The 25255-nt window shown below is 52.3% G+C and overlaps 1 protein-coding gene across 1 annotated transcript in view; it reads right to left on the bottom strand.

The window, feature by feature from the left end:
- Positions 1–24863, bottom strand: part of BPI (bactericidal permeability increasing protein) — a 31711-nt gene extending 6848 nt beyond the window's left edge. The window contains exons 1-12 of the mRNA XM_081097538.1: positions 24710–24863; positions 20311–20425; positions 18764–18892; positions 17164–17325; positions 15868–15931; positions 10934–10997; positions 9524–9615; positions 7248–7424; positions 6097–6156; positions 4633–4800; positions 3248–3315; positions 1107–1149 (exon numbers count right to left, since the gene is read on the bottom strand). Of these exons, the coding sequence (XP_080953664.1) occupies positions 1107–1149; positions 3248–3315; positions 4633–4800; positions 6097–6156; positions 7248–7424; positions 9524–9615; positions 10934–10997; positions 15868–15931; positions 17164–17325; positions 18764–18892; positions 20311–20425; positions 24710–24839 (1272 nt within the window). The 5' untranslated portion in view covers positions 24840–24863. The remainder of the gene's footprint in view (positions 1–1106; positions 1150–3247; positions 3316–4632; positions 4801–6096; positions 6157–7247; positions 7425–9523; positions 9616–10933; positions 10998–15867; positions 15932–17163; positions 17326–18763; positions 18893–20310; positions 20426–24709) is intronic.
- Between the last annotated feature and the right edge of the window lie 392 nt (positions 24864–25255).

The following is a 25255-nucleotide window of genomic DNA, read 5'->3' as shown; positions in this document are numbered from 1 at the left end:
CTCAATAAGCTTTGCCTGCCCTGGCCAGTGTGGCTCAGTGGTTGAGTGACGACCCATGAACCAAGAGGTCACAGGTTGCAGGCTGGATCCCCAGTGAGGGGCGTGCAGGAGGCAGCCAATCAATATTTATGTTTCTACCTATCTCTCCCTTCCTCTCTCTCTCTAAAGTCAATAAAACATATTTTACAAAATTTAAAAAAAGGTTTTGTCTGACCTTACTTCCAAAGTACATGTCCCTGATCTATCATCTTTCTCATTCTTCCTGGCCTCGTCTCTCACATGGACAAATGTGCCCACCTCCCCATTTATTAATGTGGTCTAACCTTGTCCCCAGACTCCATTCTCCTAATCCCAGCCTGGGGCAACTTTCAGCAAGGTACAGGTCAGGTCATGTCACTCTGTATGAAGCAGTTCACTGCTCCTCACTGCCCTTCAGACACCATCTGCTCTAGCCGGGAAGGCCCGGGTGAGCCAGCCCCGGGGCCTTTGTCCCTGCTATTTCTTCTGCCTGCGGCAGATCTGCCCCCTGCTGCCTCCCTCGGCCCAGATATCACCTCCTCAGAGAGGCTTTCCCTGGTCTCACTGTCTAACCCTCAACCTTCTCATCACTGCCTACCCCACTTCCGTTTTGTTTTTCATAGCACTGATCTTGACTGAAGTAATCTTCCTTTCGTATTGTCTGCTTTCCCGCTATGATGTGAAGCTCTAGAAGGGGTGGCTTCCCTGTCTTCTTCATGAGCATATCCCAACGCCTGGAGCAGCGCCTGCCATATAGCAGGTGCTCAGCAAAGTAATTCACTTGTTCATTCAACAAACATTTACTGGGCAGATTTTCTATACCAGATTGCGCACATTTAACACCAATGAAGCCTCACCATATTAGCTCAAATGGGAAGGATTATCCCTGACTTGTGGGGAAGGGCTGAAGTTCTGAAAGGAAAGTGACTTGCCCAAGGTCCACAAAGCTCCTCCCATCATTACCTCACATGCAAATTGTATGCAAATGACCAGTGGCCTCCTGAAATGATGCCATGAGCCCAGGGGTCTTCAGGACCATTATCTCAAGATCAGGGGAAGGAAGGAGCCTCCAAGGGCCTCAGACTCACCGAGAAGGGGCCGATGTCTGAGTGCTTCAGTTCCAGGAGCAGCCTGTGAGAAGGGGAGGGGCAGCTGAGACACCATTTTCCTGATTCATATGAGAATTCAGTTACTGGGGAGGACGGGCCACTCTGGTGAAGGCTGCTTGGTTTCCCCTCCCAGTAGTCATCCCCCTTCTTCTGGTCACAGCTCCCCGATTTTTCCTTTGGGGAAACCACCCATTCTCTACACTTCAGTGCTGAGCTGCGGGTGGGCTGGCCAAGGGGCAGGTTCCACCTCCCTGGCCACAGTGATTGTTTCAGGGTTGGCCCTGTGGCTCATGGCTGGCCCAAGGAGAGGTGGTCTCAGCTGGAAATATTGGCAATGAGATGCTCTTTTTTCTCCAGGGAAATCAGGAAGCTGCTGGTGACCATTTCTGTCACCACTTGGCGATAGCCTTCTGGAAAATGAAGCCAGCGTCGGGGATAGCAGAGCCAAGAGACGAGGGAGTCAGAGTCCCAAGGACATTACTTAAGCACCTGGATCCACCCTGGCCTTCAGAAACCCTTGGACTTTTCAATTGCCTGAGCCAATCAACTACCTCCTCTTTATAGCCTTTATGGCATTTTAAATGTAATCTCAGAGAAAGGGAGGAATAAAAGGCCATTTATTAAAACCCCTATCATTCACCCTCTTGAGTACTTTGTCCCAATGAATTCCTGCAAGACTCCACGAGGCAAGGGCCATCGCACTGGCATGTTGCAGACGAGAAAACTGACACTCAGAGAGGTCAAACAACCTGCCTGAGGCCACACAGCCAACAATGAGCAAAGCAGGATTTCTAATAAGTCCCCCAGAGGCCAACACTCTTGTCTCCATTACCTACAAAGTTTGAAAACTCACTCTTGTTCACCAAGACTTAGGAGCCCCAGGACCCCAGCCCTGTGGGTTATTTCAGAAAGTCTGTGCTCAGCCACCACCCAGCTGCGTCCTCTCCGGCTCCTCTATCTGAGAGGCCCACGGGAGCTTCAAGGAACATTAAATCCATCTGTTCCCAAAGCAGTAACACTTCTCAAAAGGGTGTCACAGAAATGAGCAGCATAGAGGCCTCAGGGACCCATGTCAAGGTGAAGAAGGACGCCTCCGTGCCAGGGCGAAGGAGGGCATGGGCAGGAGCCTGGGTCAAGCAAGACTCCGTTTAACCAGCGTGAGTGTGAGTAAGAGGTAGATGCCAGGTCTAAATGTTGGGGCCACGGCATCTACTCTCTCCGGGTGTCTTTCTTTTTCTTTGTGTCACCTCTATCCTCCCTCTTCCTCCTTTTGTGTCTCTCTCTTATGTGTCTCCCCATCTGCCTGTCTCTCTGTCTCTCACGCCCCGTCTCTCTTTCTTGACGTCTCTTCCTTCCTTTGTGTGTGTGACCCTCTCTCTGAATGTCTCTCTTTCTCTGTCTCTCCTGAAATTTCTGCGTTTCTCTTTTTCTGTGTCTCTCTTTTCCTTTTACTTATCGAGCACTTATTTTTATCCCTTGAAGTGTTCCAAACACAACAACACATATTAGTGCCTCATTTCATCCTCACGGCAATGCTGCTGTGAAAGAGCAATTCTTGGGCTTATTTTACAGCCAGGGACGCCGAAGTTTGGAAAGTTTGTTGCTTACCACAGCGACCTATGCTTTCAATGCAGGTGCCTGGAAGTCAGACACCATGCTCCCACACCTCCTCTGCCGGGATTCAACCCAGCACATGGACCCCAGTCTCCCAGCAGGGGAGGGCTTACAGGGTCCCAAGGATGGGGGTGAAGTGGGTTTTCCAAGTGCCAAGGAAGGCCGGGGGTGTGGTGTGGCAGGGGGCTGCTGTGGTTCAGTGTGGAGTGGCATCAGCCATGAGTTGGCCCATGACTGAGAGGCGCCCCAACTGGGACACTCCGGGCAAACTGAGATGGCTGGTTACCCTACGACGTGTGGCCTTGGGCAAGTCCCTTCGTCTCTGAGTGTTAGTTTCACTGTCTGTGAAATGGGACCATTGTGCCCTCTGCACACTGAAGCTTCGATGTGATGGGTGAACGGGAAAGCAATGGCATAGTACTTGGCACACTGTAAGGTCATTGCTAGCCCATGGACCCCACGAATGAATGGGCAGCTCCCTCCCCCTGACCCACAGGTCCACTTACTTGTCCAAACTGAGCTCTCCCACAAGCCTGTCGGACATGGCACCGACCTCCACAGAAGCGTTCGCGCTCTGCAAAACAACAACCCAGGAGGTGAGGTGCTGGCTCAAGGCCTGGGGGCTCTGGAAGGCCTCCACGGCTGGGAGGGTCAGCTTGGGGTGGGGGGTGACCTCCCTTTTACTTCCTCCTTGTTGATGAATCATAGGCTGGGACCAAGTACCATTTTCTCCCCAGCTTCTGAGTCCATGTCTGAGTTCCCAAGCTACTTGTGAATCAGGCCACAGGCCAGCCCTATTCCCACAGCCATTCATTCATTTATTCATTCAACAAATATTTGGTGAGTTAGAAAACCGAGCTTCCTGCCTCAGCGACTCTGTGAGAACCCATTTAATCTGCAAAGTGGGGAAAATGGGTCTCAGCTTGAGACTGCGCAGACCTGCCTGCGGCCTGTGAGTGCCTCCTGGTGGGAGAAAGTCTGGCCTCACTCCCAGCGGCCAGAGTGGGTGCCTCTGAAAGTTCACGGCGTGGCACAGTGATCACATGAGTGAGTGCACAAATCAACAGTGGAATAAAAACTTGAATAAGTGAGGGATTGAACATACCAATGAAGGCATAAACAAAGGTATGTGTGGATGAATACATAATGAATGAAAGAACATGATCTCACTCATTCATGGATAATAGAGACCATTATAAACTTTTGAACAATAATAGATACAGAGGCAGAGCTGCCTCAAACAGATTGTCAAACTGCAGCGGGAAGGCTGGGGAGGGTTGCGGGGCAGGAGGTAGGGGGGAAAGAGATCAACTAAAGGACTTGTATGCATGCATATAAGCATAACCAGTGGACATAAGACATTGGGGGATAGGGGAGGCTAGGGGACTGTCTAGGGCGGGGGGATAAAATGGACACATATGTAATACCCTTTGTAATACTTTAAGCAATAAATTAAAAAAAAATAAGGAAAAAAAAAAGAAAGAACAAATATACAAATGAATAATCAATTGGACAAGGGTATAAGTAAATGAATAAATGAATAATAATGCATGTATAAACCAGAAGAGATATAGCATATTTCAAGTTAGCAATCTAATGAATAATTGAATGAATAAATGAATGAACAATACACAAATGCATAAATGACTGAAGATATGAGTGAATGAATCAGAAACAGTACACATACTTCAAACCAATGACGAATGAATCATTGAATGAATGAGCGCCTGCAGGAGCCCAAAGCAGTTAGTGTAATGGCTCTGGTCACAGCCCTGCAGCTACAGAGTCCAGGTTTGAATCTGGGCAGGATTCACATGGTCCCCTGACCCCGAGGGCGTGCCCTCAGCCCTGTCCAGGGCCCCCCATCTGCCCACACCCTGGAACAGCTTACCATGCCAAGCAGGAAGAGAGGGGCCAAGGAGGAGTTCGGGAGGACAGCGAAGGCCTGGGCCTCCAGGACCGGGGTGCAGGCAAGGCCAGCGGGGGACACGGTGAGGTGCGGTGGAGAAGAGACTCTGACGAGGAACTGCATGCTCATGTTGGGGAACATCTTGGCCAACTGCAGCCCCCGTGGGGACAACCAACAAAAGGGACACTTTTACTTAACTGTTTCTAAGTTCTGTCTTGTCCTGGCCCTGCATAAACACCTCCAATGTCTTCCCATTGCATTTTGACTAAACCCTGAGACCGCATGATCTGGCAGCTGAAACCCTGCCAACCCCACTCTACCCGCCTCCAGTGCCAGCCACCTGGGACTCCTGTTGTGCAAATAGGACCTGCTGTTTTCCCAAGACCCTTTGCACTCTCTGTTCCCTCTCCCTGAATGCTTGTCCCTCCATTCTTTCCCAGCTTGGCTCTTTCCCTTCCCTCAGGTCTTAGTTCAAATGGCACCCCCTCAGAAAGCAGTGGTGGCTTCAAGGAGGAATGAGGAGGGATTTGGTGACATCCCATCTCTGCTGGCCTCCAATCCTCCCCAGGTAAACTCAAAGTCTGAGTAAAAATAATGCGAATGCTATGCAAATTAAGCTTCAAGACAATTCCCTTAGCTACCCTATCAGTCACACCTTCAAGTATCACCACTAAAGAGGCTGTTAGGACTAAATATTTGTGTCCCCCTCATCCCCAAATTCATATATTGAATTCCTAATCCCCAGTGTGGCTGTGTTTGGAGATGTGGCCTTAAGGAAATAATTGCAAGTGAATGAAGTCATCAGGGTCTGGCCTTGCTCTGATAGGATTAGTGTCCTGTAAGAAGAGACCCCAGAGAGCTCCCCCTCTCCGGAAGTGCTCACAGGAAAGGCCATCTGAGGACACTGCCAGAAGGCAGCATCTACCAGCCAGGAAGAGAGCCTTCACCAGAAACCGAACCAGCTGCCACCTCGATATTGGACCAGAACTGTGAGAGGTAAATCCCTGATGTTTAAGCCACCCAGTCTGGCGTTTGGTTATGGCAGCTGAGCTGTTTGAACAGAGGCTTTCTTTAGCTGCCTTGTCTAATGACCTTATCAACCTGTTGGCTTCACTTATCACAGTCTGCATTTCTTTTTTTATTGTGTTGGGTGCCTGACTAATCGTTTTCTCTCTCCACTAGACTGGAGCCCTGGGAAGGCAGGGATATGGTCTTTCTGGCTGGATACCCAGCCCAGGGCCCCCAGCACACAGCCACTCCCACACCTGAGCCTTTCTGTTTGGGGATGGACTTTGCAAATTACTGCTACCCTCTCAGGCTGGACTACCCCTGGGTCTGGAGGGGGCTCTCGTCAGTCCGCTCAGCAGAGCCCTGTTCTCCCAGCACCCCCGGGCTGATGCATGAGCTGACTACAGTGGGGGTGGGAGGGATCAGGCCTTTTCTTACCTGAGGTATGAGGGTTCCAAAGTACTTGGTTGTCAGTCGGAATTTGGATTTCTTTGGAATCTGTAGCAAGAAAAGAGAAGAAGAAAAAGATTCTGGGGAATTATGTTCTAGATTAGGGGGCAAATTCCATATGAGGGCAAGAAACAGAATATACAAACACAATGGCCAGACCTATAGGACAGTGGAACAATGATCAGGGCTTCTGTAGCAACCAACCCAGGCCAGTCAGGACCGGCTCCATGACTGCCAGCTGCCCAAAGTTTTTTGCCCCGCAAAGTCAAATATGCTCTTAAACCAATCGTATTAGGATGCCCAGCTTCTATTAACCCACATCTAGCTTCCCCACCTGACAAGCTCCGAAAGCGCACACCTCCGTGTCCCCCTCATCCCCAAATTCATGTATTGAAGCCCTCCCTTTCTCTCACTAGGAAGCTTTCCCACCCCCCTGCCTGCCTTTGAGTCTTTGCCAAATGCAAGTGGTGGCTGACCCCGTTGCCCTACAGAGTCTCATTGGGGTGGCCTTCATTTATTTCCACAGGGGCAGGCGGGGCCTCAGCATCCCTGTGGTGCCTCTGCGGGGAGGGAGAATATGACATCTCTTCCAGGAGAGGCACAGGAGGAATCCCATGTGGTTGGTGACTGGGTTGGATCAGGTTGCACCTAGACTCTGGAGACGATGGCCATCTCTTCATTTTACAGATGGGTAAACTGAGTCCTAGAGCGGGACTCAGCCATGACTATTTAGAGACAATGAGGAGGAGGACAATCATGGTGACATGATGCTGGGACTGGATTACAGAGCCTGGCATAAAGCAAGGACTCAGTCAGTGCTGGCTGTCACTAGGAGCACTCGCCGAGTGCTCCCACTGCCAAGCCTGCGCTGAGTGCTTCCCGTGCGTTTCTCTCTCATTTAATCCTCATCACCCCCTTTGGAGGCAGATATGGTTATTGGTGTTTTACAGATGAGGAAACTGAGATTCTGAGAGGTGGAGGAACCAGCCGAAGGTGACCCAGCGGGAGAAGAGGGGCCAATCAATATTCGAACTCAGGTCTGGCTGACTCAGGTCCAGACCTTGGTCTCCCCAGAGTGAACAGACTCAAATCCAGACCGTCTGCTGCTCTTCCCACACCCACCCCGGGCCCGGACGTACCATGTCATCCTTGAGGGTCAGGTTCAGAACTCCAGCCTGTTGGTACACAAGCCCAGCCGTATTGAAGAAATAGTCGGAGATGCCCAGGTACACCATGTGGTCATGGTCCATGGGTATGGCCAGCACCGGAGGGGTGAAGGGAGGGGGGCTGCGGTGGGCCAGGCTGAAGAACTCCCCCTGGAGGTGGAGGCAGCAGAGTGAGCCTGGGCATCCTTCAGGCATTATCATTCAACATGTTCATTCCAGGAAAAATGCATTGAGGATACCAAACATGCGTGCACAGAGAAGAAAGCCGTGGTCAGAAACTAACAATAGCACCAAACGTCTCCTGGGTGCCACGGTCCACGTGCTCTTCCCACCAACCCTGTGAGGTAGGTGCGATCATGCTCATTTCACAGGAGCCCCCAATGAGGCACAGAGAGGTGAAGAGGCTGGCCCAGGTCACTCGGGTAAGTGCAGAGCCGGAATGGAACCCCGGGCATCAGGGGCCCAGCATCACACTCCCCACCATCCCATTGGCTCTGCCTCAACCTTGCCAGGAAGCACAGACATTCTACTAAACGAACAATGAGTTGTGTTGTTTTTTCATCCATCAAGTTAGCAGCAATTTCAAAGAGAGAGGTGAACTGTTGTGAGTATACTTGTACTTTATTTTATTTGTAATATATTTTTATTGATTTCAGAGAGGAAGGGAGAGGGAGAGAGAGATAGAAACATCAATGATGAGAATCATTGATTGGCTGACTCCTGCACACCCCACACTGGGGATCAAGCCTGCAACCCGGCCAAGTACCTGGACTGGGATTTGAATCCATGACCTTCTGGTTCATAGGTCAATGCTCAACCACTGAGCCATGCTGGCTAGGCCGTATACATGTACTTTAAACCCACCCTATCCAGTTTATGGTAAAAGCATTCACAGGCTTAGAGAATATATTTTTACTAGTAGCCCTGTGAATGAATCCGTGCACCAATAGCTCTCTGCAGGGCCTGGCCGCTCCACGCCCACTGCCCAGAGGCTCTCCGTGGCCCAGAGGCCCATCTGCAGCCAGGTGTGGAACGCTTGCCTCGTTGCCAGGGCGATGACGCAAGCATTCCCTCCCCAACCCTCCCCCTGCCTCTCCGTGCCCGCTGCCCAGAGGCCCTCTGTGGCCGGGGTGGAACACTTGCCTCATCATCATGGCAATGAAGCAAGCATTCCACCAGGCCGCTCACGCTGCCCAGGACTGGGGGACTCTGGTGGGGCTGAGAGGACTGGGCGCCGCCATCTTTGTGACAGAGTGACAGTTAATTTGCACATTACCCTTTTATTAGCTAGGATATGTTTCTGAAGAGCAATTTAGCCACACACTGCAAAAGAAAATAATCTATTTAGCTAAAAAATAATAATATTGCGTTATAAAGAAGCAAATTGTAGATGAATACATATGGTCAGATACTATTTATGTAAAATGTAAAGGCCTACAAAACAACTGTGTAAGAATTACAGACACACGTAGGCAAGAAGGACACGCACCAACATCCTCAGTGTAATTAATTCAGGAGGGTGGGATGGCAGGTTTGGAGAGGGGGCCCAAGAGGGCCTGAGCTATTTTTGTCTACAGTGTTTCATTTTTAAAAAGTCAGAGGCAAATATGACAAAATGGTCATATTTATTTTTGTTTTTTTAAATCCTCACCTGAGGATATGCTCCTTGATCTTAGAAAGAGAGGAAGGGGAGAGAGACAGGGAGAGAGGGAACAACAATGTGAGAGAACATCAATGGGTGTCTTCCACAGCATCCACCCATTCAATAAACATTTATTGAGCACCTACTATATGCCAAGCACAGTTCTAGGTGCTGCACATACAGTAAAGAACAAAGCAGTCACAGCCCCTTCTCTTTCAATCCAAGTGAGTGACTGTGTGTGTTTGTACGTGCGTGTTAGTAATAAATGCTGCTGAGAGAAATAAAGCAGATATGGGGCAGGAGGAGGAGCTATTTAGTGACACTGGTCTGAGGAGGTGTCTCCAGGGAGAGAGGGTATTTGAGTAGAGACTTGAAGGAAGGAAGGGAGAGCCGGGGGGGTCTCTGGGCAGAAGGAGTGGCCAGGACCAAGACCAGGGATAGAGCAGGCCGAGTGTGTTCCAGGAATGACAGGAGGACCGTGTGCCTGAGCAGGAAGAAGATTCGGGTGCAGGTGGTTGAGGAAGAGAGGAAAGGGTGGAGTCTTTGTTTCCCAGGATGATGGGGAGCCCCAGGAGTGAGGGTATATGATTGTTGGTATAAGTCTCACCTTCAGCTGCCCATCCAGGGTCTCAGTCGTGGCTGTCGGTGGTGCCAACAGTGAGTAATCGATCCCGGCCACATTATCTATTTTGGCTGTCACTAGAGGGAAAGAAGACGGACCATGAGCTGGCTCCCTATGGCAGTGTCTTTGGGGCCTTTGATGCAGGGTCAGTATCCCCTAAAGTTGAATTAAGAACTGTAGTGCTTGTTCCGTTTCCACCTCCTCCAGGGAGCCCACCCAGAGCTCCCTTTAAAAGAAAATGAATCCACACCCCACATTCACAGCCATCATCTTCCCCCCTTCTTCCAACAGCCCCTCTATGAAGCTAAAACACAGGGTAAAGGAGCAGAGAGACTTGGGCTTGCATCAAACTCTATAAGACCCTGGCCATGTCCTGTTGCTTCTCTGAGTCACTTTTTGTCATTTGTAGAGTGGGGTGATAGCAGTGGCTCATGGTGCTGAGGACTAAATGAGAAGAAGGTACATGCCCTGTGCCCTGTACATGTTGGGGCTCAAACACCAGAAGGCACCGATATTAGCATCAATAATATCCCAGGCTGAGCCCCGGCTGGCTCAGGTCTGAAAGGTTTCTCTGTTTCCCAGCAGCAAACAGTACAAATTAAATAAACACCGGTCTCTCCTTTAGCCCGTTCTTCCTATGTTAGAGGCTCAGAAATGGCAGCCTGTCCAAGGCAAGATGGCACGGAACTGGGACTCAAACCCAACATATTTTTCCTGCCTGGCGAGGCCAATCCTTGGGCATTGCAACTGCACTGAACATCCCCATGATGGGCTCTGTCCCTGGAGGGGCTGGGTGGTGCCTGGAGCAAGGTAAAGCATCATCAGTGGGCATAAACCATGTGTCTGCCACACCAGGCTTCCAGGGAGGGAGTCCAGGGCAAGTCACGGCTCCTTTCTGAGTCTCAGTTTCCTCGTGGTAAAATTGGGAGGTAATGCAAACTCAGTGGGGTGTGGTGAGGACATGGAGAGACAATTCTACAGGGTGCAAGGCACACGGTGAGCACTCGGCCAGGGGAGTCCTCCCCCACCTACTGTGGCTCTTCACAGTTTGCCAAGCACTTGGGGACAGACAGAATTGTCTCTGTTTTAAAGATACGGAAACTAAGGCCCAGAGAGGCAAAGTGATCAGTCTCAGATCTCAGGACAGTATGTGTGTCTGGCCTCAGAGAGCTGGGGGCGTTTGGTTGTGGGGATAGGAGAATGAGTGGGTGTTTTTCCACCTCCCTTCTGGACTTGCCCCAGGACCTGGCCCAATAGGGACCCAGTGTCAATAGCCATGTGAAATTAATCTGTTCTGCCCCTTCACACCCAGGCCCAGGCTCCATCACATTCTTCCTGTCTCCCTACCCCTCAACCCCTTCTACCTCGGTCTCCTCGACCCCATCTAGCACTCACCTGGCATTGTCTGGAAAAAAGGTTCCAGCTTGGAGGACACAGACTTGGTCACTACCTGGCAGATCTGGCGAGAACAAAAGAAGTGATCAGGGAGGACTTCCCATAGTGTAAAAACGTTCTTTGAGAATAATGATCTGGACATGCCTTGCTTTCCTGGAATGCTTCCTTGAAAATCATGTAACTAATCCAGTTTCCCTTTTCTCTTTGGCCACCAGGAAGCTCAGAGTCCACCATGTAGCTTGGAAATAGTAACTGTATATGACTGGATGACCTGCATGTCCGCATTTTATTGACTACTCAAGTGTGGAACTTTCTTATTGGGTATTTATGTTTTCTCTATTTTAACGTGGGACTTTTTGTTTGTTTGTATTTATCCATTTGTTTTTGCTGCCTCAGATCCTTTGTGGAATGAGTGGTGAGAAACAGGAGGCGCTCAGTGTCAGCCTTCTCCGGTCTGTGCTTCTGGGAGCAGGGGACAGACCTCTGCTCAAGCCTGGGCACACTCACCTTTGCTGAGTGTGGCCAGATGGACACTCCCTGACCTCCCTGCCCCTCACATGACTCTCAAGGAAATAAGCACAAGTCAGAAAAGTCCTAGGTCACATGCTGATTTTGCCACCGAGGGAGTAACTTCATTTCTCTAGACCTGTATTTTCCCATCTGTAAAATGGAGCGTGACAGCTTCTATTTTCCATTCTTGCCACCCCCCATCAGGAGGTGGGATCTGTGAACTCCCCGCTGGAATCTGGGGGGGGGGGGGGGGCGTGGTAGCAGAAGTGACATTGTGTAACTTCAGAAACCAGCCATAAACGGCTGTGCAGCTTCCACTTTGGCCTCTTGAAATGCTGCCTCTCTGGTCGCTTCCTCCGGGAACCCAGGGACATGCTGTTTAGCTGCATGGAGAGGCCACGGGTAGTTGCTCGGCTCAGCAGTCCCAGCTGAGCGGAGCCTTCAAGGGTCTCCAGCCCAGGCACCAAGCCCTGAGCTTTGAGTCTCCCCTGATGGGACCCAGTCAGCAAGGAGGAGAGACGAGCTAAGCCGCCTTGCCGAGCCTGTTGATTCCCTGACCTGTGAGGATTATATAAAGTTGCAGTTGCTTTATGACATCATATTTGGGGCTCTTTATTTCCAAGCCAGACATAGCTGGAAACAGGATAAAAGTCTCGGGCTTCCCTAACTGAAGGCATAGGGGCTGGGGGCGGGCTGGGGTCAGATGAGCCCCCACCTTCACGTTTGGGATTTGCCCCAAGTATCTGGTGACTTTTGCCTCAGTCTCCCTGGTTCTCGCCTTTCTTGACTGTTGGGCAGCCCCTGGCAGGTGAGCCACTGTCTCCCAGAAATGCCCTCCTAGCGTCCCAGGACCCAGGACTCCCCCCGCTCTCCGCCTGTCCCTTCCCTCGCTCTTCCCCGGACACCCTGTGAGCTCCTCTTCCCTCTTGCATATCGGAGCTCCGTCCTCCTGGGCTCCCTGTGTCCGCTCACAGGTTCCCCGGAGCCCTGCCAGGCGCACCCAGGCCCCTGCTAGGCCCACCGCGTCCCCTGCACCTGTGTGAACAGCTCCCCACACCCCGCAACTCTCCTGGCCTTGCTCCCAAGCGCCAAGGAGTCACAGTGCCAGAAACAGCCCCAACCAAAGAGGTCTGAGGGTTGGTGGCTAAATACCCCAGCTTCCTCTCCCCTTAGGGGCAGTTCTGAGGTGTGTGCCCCATGGTTCCTGAGAATCGCCCACAGGACTGAGCCCCAGTGTCCCCAACCCCAGCGCTAGCCCACTCAGAATGCCCCAGCCCCTTCTTCCCCCTCGCTGTTCTGCCTGGGGTCCCCTCCCAATTAATGTCTTGCACCCGAATCTCTGTCTCAGCACCTGCCTGGGGCAGGGGACCCAAGCAGTCACCTCCTCCCTGCTCCCAGCATGTGGCCAAGTCTAGGGTGAGCTGCCCACACCTCTCCCCGGAGCGCCAGCCTGAGGGCCCAGCCTGAGGGCCCAGCTGCCTCCTGGCCACAGGTCCCCAAGGCCACCTTGTCCCAGCCAAGCCCCTCAGGTTCTTACTCCTCCTCAGGTCTGTCCCCACCGCCATCTGTCCGGAGTGCATTCACACTCCCCTTCTTCCCCTTAGTCCAGTGGTTCTCAACCTTCCTAATGCCGCGACCCTTTAATACGGTTCCTCATGTTGTGGTGACCCCCAATTTCATTGTTACAAATTGAACATAATTAAAGTATAGTGATTAATCACAAAAACAATATGTAATTATATATGTGTTTTCCGATGGTCTTAGGCGACCCCTGTGAAAGGATCGTTTGACCGCCAAAGGGGTCGCGACCCACAGGTTGAGAACCGCTGCCTTAGTCAATCAAATTATTTTATCTGGGCAAGGTGGGAGGGAATCAGGAGGGAAAAGGAAAGGGATAAAGGAGGGAGGAAACTTGGTTTCCTGAAGTGTGTTTCTATCGCCTAAGACTCTGCGTGTCCCAAGAGGACTTGGAACGTCATTCTTGGAGGAACCTGTGCCTCTTCTCCAAGTGGCCCAGGGGTGGGAAGGACAGCAAATCTGGTAACTGGGGCCGGCTGGACACCTGGGCTGCTTGCCCAAGGCTGCTGGCTTCCAGTGCTGCTTGCCCATGTGCCTCCAGATGGCTCCAAACCATAGCAAATCACATCACAGCTGCAGCCTGGCTCCCTGCTGCTGCCCCTCTTCCCTGGCTCCACCCCCACTCCCAAACCTGACATAGACTTGTTCTTCCCTCCTGTACCACCCTTCACTCTGGATTTCTTGGAATTCCATTCCCCAGCTCACTCTTCCCCCTTTCCAGCCCTTCCTGGCATCATGGACACCCTGGCCCCTCCTTTATTCTTTCATCCATCTGTCCATTCATTCAGGCCAGTATCCTCTTCTAAACAATCTCTTGTTATGATTAAGAACTTTGCCTCTGAAGTGGGGTGGCTTGGACTTGCATTCCACACTATCACTTCTTCTCTGTGTGTCTCAGTTTACTCATCTCTAAAATGGGATAATCATGACATACACGCCCTTGTAAGGATTTTGTATGGATTAAATGCTAATTCTTGTACAGAGTTCTCTGCATAGTTCCAAGCCCATTGAAAGCACGCTGCCTATGTAGGCCATCCTCCTCACCACCACCACCTTCACCTTCACCACCACCACCTTCACCTTCACCACCACCGCCTTTACCACCATCACCTTCACCACCACCACCTTCACCACCACCACCTTCACCACCATCACCTTCACCACCACCACCACCACCACCGTCACCACCACCACCACCGTCACCACCACCACCACCTTCACCACCACCACCTTCATCACCACCACCTTCACCACCACCACCACCTTCATCACCACCACCTTCACCACCACCACCTTCACCACCACCACCGTCACCACCACCACCACCTTCATCACCACCACCTTCACCACCACCACCACCACCGTCACCACCACCACCACCTTCACCACCACCACCTTCATCACCACCACCTTCACCACCACCACCTTCACCACCACCACCACCTTTACCACCACCACCTTCACCACCACCACCTTCATCACCACCACCACCTTCACCACCAACCACCTTCACCATCACCACCACCACCTTCATCACCACCACCACCTTCACCACCACCACCTTCACCTCCACCATCTTTACCACCATCTTCACTATCACCATCTTCCCCACTATCATCTTCACCAGCAGCAGCAGTATTATTGCTTTTGAGCTTGGCTGCTATCAAGGGGCCACTCTAAAGGTGTTACCAAGAAATAATCTGTTTTAACAGTTCTGAATATTGAATACATGCCAACACTCCCCTCATACTATCACTTAATTGCAAAGAGAGTTGAACGATGGGTCTGCAAGGCTGGTGGGAAGCACACTGCCTGCATTGTCTCAGTAATCCTTGCTTCCTTTCTGAAGAAGGTTTTTTACAGATGGTGAAACTGAGGCTCAGAAAGGTCAAGTACTTTGCTCAAGTTCATACACCTCGTCCAGCCTTAGAGCCAGAATTAAAACCCAAAAAGTTTGACTCTAAAAGCCATTGTATAATTCATGGTTACATATTTTGGTAACCATGCATTGATTTAAAAAAACAAAACAAAACACAACTTTTGACCGTTCCTTCAGGTAAATGATCTCATTGTCATGCCTTGGACTGAGAAACCAACGTCTCCTACCTGAAGACTGCACAGCCTCCTCAGCCTCCCCGAAATTCCTGCCCCACTCTGGCCTCTCCAGCCATTCCCACGCAGTCAGAGAGGTTGTTCTAAAGCACAGGTCAGGCAGGTAGCCTGGCCTGGAACCTTCCCTGGCTCTCCAGTGCCCTGAAGCCCAGCTTACTTGGCTTGTGCAACAGGCTTGGGGTGTCCTGCAAGCTGATGGCTTATTAATGGAAAACCAGCCCAATGAAGGGCCCCTTTCTCTGCTGTAGAAGTTGTGTGGGGCCAGGAGAATTGGGGTGAAGGCAGGTTTGGAGGACTGGCCAGTGCCTGCCGTCCATACCAGTTCCAGCCTCAGAGAATAGCTTGGCCACCTCAGCAATTGCACATCTTTCGGCGGGGAAACACCAGGAAGGGGGTTTGGAGTGGTCTGGGGATGGGGAAGGAGACCAGAGGGCTAAGAGAAGAGAGGGCTGGTGGGGAGAGGATGGCAGTTTCTTTGCAGGGACGAATGTTGGGGGAGAACAGAGGTAATTCACGCCGAGGTGGCGGTTTGCTGTGGGTGGGGGCGATGACCCTTTCTTTGCCTCTCACTGGGCTCCTCAGAAAAAGAGACATGCCTGGTTTTTAGAGCTGGAGTTGTGGTTTCACAGGGCTGGAAGGACTGCAGGGAGTCTGGTGAGGGCAGAAGTGTCCAGTGATGCATGAAGTGTGTGGACACGGAGGGCCCCTCCCGCTCTGACCGGAGCCCCTCCTACCTTGTCGTTCAAGGCCTTTTGGAGCGAAGACTCGATTTTTTTGTGGAAGAGTTGGATCAGCCACCTGGAGATTGACATGTGGGACATACATGAGGCTTCCCAGGTGTCCCTGGGCCGCCCCGAGAAGGTTGCCTCATCTGGGAAGCCTTTCTCCCCGCTCCATAAGGCATAGGCACCCTGGTCCCTGGGATGCACTCACCCATTACACACCTCTGCCCCTGTGGGCAGGGGCCTGTTGATAAGGTTATTTCCTCAATAGGGGCGTGGCCAGGCCCCTGCCCTGTCTCAGCCTCATTCCTGGCCACTCCCCTTCCCCTCTGCACTCCAGCCACAGGGCTCTGCCAGATCCTCTTGTGTCCTGTGCTTCCTCCTACTCCAGGGCCTTCGCACGTGCTGTTCTCTCTGCTAACACATCCCTGTCCCCAGCAATGACCTCATTAACTCCTACTTATTCTTTTCATCTCAACTCAAATGTCATTTCACCAAGGAAGGACTGGCCAACCCCCAGACTAGTCAGATCCTCCTGTTCCATGTGTTTGCTCACTCTGTACCTCTTTTTTTTTCCCTCAATTCTTTTTGCAATTCTCTGTGAGCTACTCATTAATGTAATGATCTGATTAATGTTTGTCTTCCCCACTGGGCTGGAGGCTTCAAGAGAACAGGGACTGTGTGGCTAAGAATCTGGGGCCAGAGAGTCTTGGGCTGAATCCCTTCTCAATCATCACTAGGTATGAAAACTCAGGTTATTTCCTATCCTTTCTGAGCCTGGGTTGTCGCCCCTGAAAATGGATTAACCTCAGTGTCATTGTGTGGACTGAATGAGGGGATGCAGGTGCTTCAAACAGCGCCAACTACGGTGAGCTTCCAATCGCTGCTAGCTAGTTGGCTATTGCTACATTGGTATTGGCCACTGCTGTTTCTTGAGCACATTGCAGAAGCCTGGTGCACAGGATTCTTAGCAGATATGTGTTGACTGGCTGGCTGGCTGGCTACCTGCCTGCAGCTTTGTGGTGAGGATTGTATAACGCGCTGCACATCCAGCGGTGGGCACAGAGCCTGGGGCAATAGCGTGAGCTCAGCAAGTCTGCTGAATGCATGCTGAGTGAGCAAGTGCCCCCCGGGGGCAGGGACGGTGTCTGCTCCCTCAGAGGGCTCCTGTCCTCTCCCCTACACCCGAGGTCTCTAAACAAGGCCTGGCAGGGAGGTGACACTCAGGGCATGTTTTCTAAACTCAGGGATGATTAGGACAGTCCTCCTTGACGTCCCCCTGCCACCCACAGCCCCAGGAGGCCATACCCCAGGTGGCTGCCTGAGACGTGCACGTGGATGCTGTCAATGTGGTTGCTGCAGCCGGAGCAGGTGACGATGGAGTGGCCTGAAGCGGGGTCACAGCTCAGGTTCAGACCAGCCGAAATGGAGACGCCTTCCACACTGAGATCAAAGTTGCCGCTGGTTTTGCTGAAAGGAGACAAAGAGAAGGCTTGGAGCACGCACTTTGAACTCCAGGCCGATGCTAGAAGGTAGGTTTTGCTATTACCCCCACTCCAGGTTCAGAGAGGGAGGCAGCGTGCTCACGGTCACACCGCAGCTGAGTGAAAGCTGGAGTCCACCCTGAAGTTTCCACCCATGTCCGCCGGGCAGAACCCTGCTCTCACCCACTGCCTCAGCCTCTGCCCATGCTGTGTAGCATGGGGAGTATTTCTTCCCCTCTCTGAGCTTCCGTTGCCTCATCCGGAGCCTGCAGCAGCAGTGGGACACCAGCTTTGCCACTAAAAAGCTGGTTGTCTGGGGTCAATAACTTTAATCAATGAACGTTCTTGTTCCTTAGCGGAGTTCATAACGCCTCCCTTGGGGATGAGTTTTGGATAAGACGGTGGACATGAATGAAGTCAACTCTTCTACAAAGTAATGAAATATTACTCTGTGCGTGTGTGTGTGTGTGTGTGTGTGTGTGTGTGTGTGTGAGATCAGGAAGTGAAATAATAGCTATAAAAGAGCCCAAGTGAAGGCCTCAGCCATTCTTGCTGTAGGGAACGGACAGACCCAGTGGTCCTTGTAAGGGAGGGCAGATTCACACTCTTCTCCTCCATTTCCTCCCTGGATTCCCCACAAAGGAGAGAAGTTGCTAAAGTGACAGTGAGTCTGAGCCATCATTAGTGGACAGGGTCACTAATGTGGTGAGAGTCCAATATTTAGTTAGATTCAGGGTATAGTTTGGTTGATTTGCCCGAATGTTTTACCCCTTCCTGCATCTGAACCCTCCCCATTGCCTATGGTGTGTGTTGGGGCGCGGGGGTGGAGGGATGTGCATCCATGCACTTGACCCGTATAGTCCTGTGACTTGCTTTGGCCAATGGCATATGAGTAGAAGTGACCGTGGGCCAGTTCTGAGTCTAGACTTTAAGGGAAACTGCATGTTTCCTGTTGTCTTTTTGCATCGCCAAGAACATGCTCTGGGTAGTCCATTGGCCCTGAGAGGAGGAAGAGGTACAAGTGGAGAAGAGCCGCCTCAGCTAAGCCCAACCTAGATAGGGGAACCCCAGCCAACACATAGATGTGCAAGTGATAATATATGACTTGTTTTAAGCCACTGAGATAGCAATGTTTGTTACACGGCAATAGCTAACTGTTAAAGGGGTAACTTCACCTTCCATCCTAAGCCACATGCACTAACTCAGCCTTGGCAGTGTCCTGCATTGAGATGAGGACACATGTTCAGTTACCAAACGAGGGTTATGTTGAATCTTCTGTGAAAAATTCCCCCAGGAACCCCAAGAGGACAAGTGGTGATGGGCAAGGCAAAAACTGGGTATTCCTGAGATCCTGGTTCTCATCCCTTCCAAGTGTCGCTAAGAGCTTACCCACACACTTAACAACCCCAGGCTTGGAAACGCACATGAAATTCTTGCGTGCCTTCCATTTCCCGCTGATCTTGACACTGGCATCTGTCACGGAGAGAGCCAGGCCCTCGTTGGGCAACAGTCTTATCTGGGAACTGGGCAGCTGGACTTCACGGATAACCAGGCTGCGAAGAAGAAATGTTTGTTAGCCTTCGGGGAGCCCACACAAGGACTCAGCCAAGGGTTCATGTAGAATCATCCTTCCCACCCAAGCCCTACACCCCATCCACCCCACCCAACCCAGACGCTATGAAAGCAGCCCTGGGAACCCTGGGCACTGGGCAGGGTGGCTAAGCTTTGAAGTCAGACAAATCTGTATTTGAATCCTGCTCTTACATGTACTATTATGTAACCCTGGGCAGGTCACTTAATCATCCTTGAGCCTCAGTTTCCTCATTTGTAAAATGGGCACAATAAATTCTGTCTTGCATGGTGCGTGACGATCAATAAAGTTAAATGTTATCCAATTTACTGCAAGTTCTGTGAAGGGATGAAATGTGTCTGTCTTTTTTCACTATTTTAGCAAAGCCTACTGTGTCAGACACATAGTAAGTGCTCCAAAATATTTGTTGAGCCCTAGCTGGTTTGGCTCAGTGGATAGACTGTTGGACTGCGGACTGGAAGGTCCCAGGTTCGATTCCAGTCAAGGGCACATGCTTGAGTTTCAGGCTCGATCCCCAGTAGGGGGCGTGCAGGAGGCAGCCGATCAATGACTCTCGTTATTGATGTTTCTATCTCTCTCTCCCTCTCCCTTCCTCTCTGAAATCAATAAAAATATATTTAAAAAAATATTTGTTGAATGAATAGGTGTATAAAATTCTCTACAGAACATTGTGGGTCTTCCACCAGCACCCATACCCCCTTATTGCGTTAACAGAGCTGTCATTTAACTTTTCTGTGCTGCTCCAAAGAAAGCTGACTTTGCCTCCATCTTCAGGGGGGTGACGCTTAGGAACTGGGCATAAGCTAATTAGCAGATTCTATTCCTCAGACCACGATGCGTGGTTCAGGAGTCTGTACATAACCTGAGATACACCAGAGTGAAAATCAGGGTTTTTGCTTGAGTTGCCAGGAGAAGGGACTCTCCTTCCCCAGGACTTGCAGGACTTCACCTTGCCTCTTGGAGAAGACACCTGCCTGAGAGTTAGACCTGCCCATGGAAGTGATGCCCAGGGGTGGCCAGAGAGAAACAGGTGCAAGGACATTTGAGTCCGCCTCCAGCTGACCTGAAGCTAGACTACTCCAGGGACCTCTCAGCCATGTGAGCCAGTAATTTCTGCTTAGGTCCTATTGGATTAGGTTCTCTGTCCTTAAACCCTCTCCCCACAAATCCTAATTGATATAGGGGCCTACCACAGAGTGTTGGGGTTCGTGACACGTCCCCCGGGGAGTCATGGTGAGCTCCTGGAAGACAGTTTTTATGGCGGAAGCTTGGGGGACTCCACTCTGAGTTTAGGAGTTTGTGGCCCTGCGATCCTAGGCTTTGGTGGCCCCGGAACACTACCAAGTCCTGCTACTGACGATTGAGCTCGACGGGCCTCACCTGTAGAAGCTATAGTCCCCTTTCCCCAGGAACTTGATCTTAAAGCTCCCTGAGAAAGAGGGAACCTCCATCTTCTCCAGCTCCTTCTGCAGCGTGGCCACTCCCTGCTGGCGGGCTGAGGGAAGAGAGCAGGAGTTATTGTCAGGGGCACAGCCTGGGAGCCTGGGCCCCTGTCCATCGCAGGACAGTGGGATTGAAAAGGTCTAAAGCTACAGTTTTCTGTAAAGGGCCAGAGAGTGGATATTTTTGGCTCTGTGGCTATTACTGTCTCTGTCATAACCACTCAACTCTGCTCCTATTGGCCCAAAGCAGCCATGGACAATATGGAAATGATGAGTGTGGCTGTGTTCCAATACAACTTTATGGACGTTGAAATTTCAATGTTGTATAATTTTCACATGTTGTGAGATATTATTCTTCCTTTGGCTTTTTTCAATGTTTAAAAATGTAAACGTCATTTTTAGTTCTTAGGCCACACAAAAACATGTGGTGGGCCCTAGCTGGTTTGTCTCAGTGGATAGAGCATCAGTTTGCAGACTGAAGGGTCCCGGGTTCGATTCCAGTCAAGGGCACATGCCTGGATTGCGGGCTCAGTCCCCAGTGTGGGGCGTGCAGGAGGCAGCCAATCAATGATTCTCTCTCATCATTGATGTTTCTGTCTTTCTCTCCCTCTCCCCACCTCTCTGAAATCAATAAAAACATATTTTAAAAATTGCGGTGGCCCAGATTTGGCCTGCAGGCTGTGGTTTGCCAACCCCTGATCTAAAGTATCACCCCTAAACACCCAGTCATGCCTCCTATGGGTATTGATTGCATATATACTCTGTGCCTAGCTTTGTGCTGTGCCCTCACAGGTATCCATCTCTCTGGCTTTTGGACTATGTCTCTATAGGGTCTCTGCATGTGCCAATCCTGTTGCTTGGTCAAAGAACCAATAAAAAGGCAAACAATACGTGAGAAGGAGTAATTTGTAAAATGAGGGATCCCAGGCTTTGTGCTTTCCAAGAACTAGTTAATAAATTAATAATAATAATAATAATAATAATCCTATCTAATAAAAGAGAAACATGGTAATTGGCGTACGACCGCTACCCTTCCCATTGGCTAATCAGGGCGATATGCAAATTAACTGCCAGCCAAGATGGCGGCAGGCAGCCAGGCAGCTGGAAGTGAACATGAGGCTTGCCTGCGTCAGTGATGGAGGAAACCAACGTTCCCCGCCTGCCTTGCCGGCCTCTGAGCTTGCAGTTTAAGAAACAGTGTAACAAATATAGAAGCTAAACAAAACCCCAGAAACCAGCTTTCAGAGAGCTGGGATCTCAGAGCTGGAGTTGATACAGAGTTTCGATTATAGAACCGAAACAAACCAGATACTTGTTTTCAGCAGCTGAGGCCTCAGAGCTGGAGCCAAGCCTCAGAGCTAAAGCTGGCCCAGAATAAGAAAAAGAAAAGAAAAGAAAGGAGCAGTTGGGAGTTTCAGTCCCAGCCTGAAAACAGCCCTCAGCCCCTCACCCAGACTGGCCAGGCACCCCAGTGGGGACCCCCACCCTGAAGGGTGTGTGACCAGCTGCAAAGAGCCATCATCCCCTCACCCAGACTGGCCAGGCACCCCAGTGGGGACCCCCACCCTGATCCAGGACACCCTTCAGGGCAAACCAGCCGGCCCCCAGCCATGCACCAGGCCTCTATTCTATATAGTAAAAGAGTAATATGCCTCCCGGCACCGGGATCAGCATGACAGGGGGCAGCGCCCAAACCCCCTGATCGCCCTTCAGCTCTGTGTGTGACAGGGGGCTGGGCCACAACCTCCCTATTGGCCCTGCTCTGTTCGTGACAGGGGAAGGCGCCCCAACCCCCTGATCGGCCCTGCTCTGTGCCTGATAGGGGGGAGCTCCCCAACCCCCTGATCACACTGCGGCTCTGTGTGTGACAGGGTGCGGCGCCCCAACCCCCCACCCCACGGGCCCTGCTCTGTGTGTGATGGGGTAGAGCCATAACTTCCCCATTGGCCCTGCCCTGAGTGTGACAGTGGTGGCACCCCAACCCCCTGATCCGCCCTGCTCTGTGTGTGACAGGGGGCGGTGGGCCAACTCCCCTATCGGCCCTGCTCTGTGAGTGATGGGGGGGAGCTCCTCAACCCCCTGATGGGCCCTGCTCTGTGCATGACAGGGGGGAGCTCCCCAACCCCCTGATGGGCCCTGCTCTGTGCGTGACAGGGGGGAGTTCCCCAACCCCCTGATGGGCCCTGCTCTGTGGGTGACAGGGGGGAGCTCCCCAACCCCTTGATGGGCCATGCTCTGTGGGTGACAGGGGGGAGCTCCCCAACCCCCTGATGGGCCCTGCTCTGTGGGTGACAGGGGGGAGCTCCCCAACCCCTTGATGGGCCCTGCTCTGTGGGTGACAGGGGGGAGCTACCCAACCCCTTGATGGGCCCTGCTCTGTGGGTGACAGGGGGGAGCTCCCAACCCCCTGATGGGCCCTGCTCTGTGCATGACAGGGGGGAGCTCCCAACCCCCTGATCGGCCCTGCTCTGTGCGTGACAGGGGGCAGCACCCCAACCCCCTGATTGGCCCTGCTCTGTGCTTGATAGGGTGTGGCGCCACAACCTCCCCATCGACCCTGCCTTGAGTGTGACAGGGGGCAGTGCCCAACCCCCAAATCGGCCCTGCTCTGAGCCTGACCAGGGGCTGCACCTAGGGATTGGGCCTGCCCTCTGCCACCCGGGAGCAGGCCTAAGCCAGCAGGTCGTTATCTCCCGAGGGGTCCCAGACTGCGAGAGGGCACAGGCCGGGCTGAGGTACCCCCCCTCTCCCCCCCGAGTGCACAAATTTTTGTGCACTGGGCCTCTAGTAGTAATAATAATAATAATAATAATAATAATAATAAAACATCTATCAACCTCTCTGTGCCCCGCACTGTTCTGGGCCTTGGACATGCATCAAGTTACTGAATCTGAACAATCCTCGGAAGTAGGTCCATTGTCACCCCCAATTCTCAGATGAGAAAACTGAAATTCAGAAAGGTGGCCACACAGCTGACACATGATGAAGCAGGATTTGAATCCAGGCCTTCTGGTCCCAGAGCCTGTACCCTGGGATGAGCCTTCTGGGGGGTCAAAAGTAAATAACACACACACATTGTCACTACCGGGGGTGGGGGAGGGGTGGGGGGGAGTGGTGTGGGCTGGCCGGGATCTGTGGGTCGTCAGTGGCCAGGTCATGAAGGGTCTCGAATGCATGCCCAGGGGTCAGGGCATCTGAGGGCACTAGGGAACCACTGACTAGTGTAAGTAGGAGGGGGACACAAGCAGGTCGTCTGCATTTCAGAAAACCCGCTGTGGTTTCCACATGGGGTGTGAGTAGAAGGGGAAGCAGGCTGCTGTGACAGAATCTGGAGACTTCCGGGTTTAAAGGCTGAGCCCAACCTCTGCTCCTGGCGAGCCTTCAGGGCCACCCAGCACTGTTCAGAGAAGGGCCGTACTCCTTTCCCCTGGGGACTCAGAGGTATCCGGCCTCTGCCGGGGTAGGAATTCAGGGATGAGAGACCAGGTCCCCCTGAGTCGGGACCTGATGCAGCAGTGGAAACCAGGGCCTGAGGTCTGCCTTCTTGGTCTGTCTCCACTCGTCTGCAGTTCATCATTCTGCCACTGGGAGGCAGCATCGAGCAGCTCCACCAGGGGACATCAGACCAGCCCAGAGCTCAAATCCAGGCGGCCCTCTGGCCTACCCAGTCAGTGCCTTCTCCAAGTTTCAGTTTGCTCATCGTTCACGTTGCTAGTAACAGTATGCCCCACCCAGGGGGACATGAAGATGAGACGAGATGACGTGTTTAAAGCTCCTCGCTCAGAGGTGAGCGGGTCAGCAGGAGCCGCTTCCTGCCCCGCACTCCTCTATCTGGGGCTGGATGAGCGGCCTGCGGGACCCAGATGGGCAGTGTGCACAGTATGGCCGCCAAGCCCTGCCCTGGAGGTGCCATTAAGAAGGGCTCTCCCTAGGCTCCCGCTGCCCCTCCCCCTGCCCACTCAGCCTCTTCGCTGCCTGAGCTCTGCCCACGCTGAAGACGGGGCCAGTGATCTGTAGGCAAATGAGAGCAAGCTGGGGAAGAAAGTAAAGCGCCTACACGCCGGAGTTGAGGTTTGGATAGAGGGAAGGCGGGTACCATGAAGATGAAAGCCTTGGGGGCCCGGGCCCTGGACTTGGAGTCCTCCAGGCCCCGCACTCCGGTCCCAGTTCTGCTCCTGCCCAACCCTGTGATCTCGGGCAGTTCTCCTTGCCTCGGTTTCTTCATACAGATGGGTGAAGGAGCTGTGAGCATGCCGTGCACTGGAGTTAAAGGGCTGCACACAGCCGGTGCTCAGTGAATGCTCCTGGGGGTGGGAGAGGAGGGAAGGAAGGCCTACCGTAGTCCAGGCCCTTCTGGGTGATCCTGGCCACGATGCCAGGGTTGGTGGTCTCCGTCACCGCTGTGCCCAGGGCAGCCAGCACCATCAGGGCTGCCCACCTGGGTGTGTTGTCAGGGCCCCGGGCCATGTCTTCGTCCTCCGGAGCTGGCAAAGCCTCAAGGTCTTGGCAAGGAACTAGGGACCTATAAAGGAGCCGGCTGGGGAAACGCAAGTTACACCAGAAGCTAGAAAGGAGGAAGGAACTGGGGTGGGGGCGGGAAAGGGGGAGGACGGCTGCCTGCGGTTCCCCACCGAGATTGGGGCCACAGCCCCAGAGGCAGCCAGAAGTGGAGTCTGGGAGGTGTGTGTGGTGTGGGGAGTGTGTGTGTGTGTGTGTGTGTGTGTGTGTGTGTGTGTGTAAGGCTCTGGCAACATTCTCATCCCCCTCTCTGAGCCCACCCACAGCCCTTCATTTAAGGACTCCTTGGGAGCTGGGTGGTGGGTACATCAGACAGAGCTCAGAATACTTTTCTTTTTTCCTGTCCTATTGAGGCATAACTGACC

The sequence above is a fragment of the Myotis nattereri genome (genome assembly GCF_964212035.1).
Source record: "Myotis nattereri genome assembly, chromosome: 8".
Taxonomy (NCBI): Eukaryota; Metazoa; Chordata; class Mammalia; order Chiroptera; family Vespertilionidae; genus Myotis; species Myotis nattereri.
This window is presented reverse-complemented; position numbering and strand designations above follow the sequence as displayed.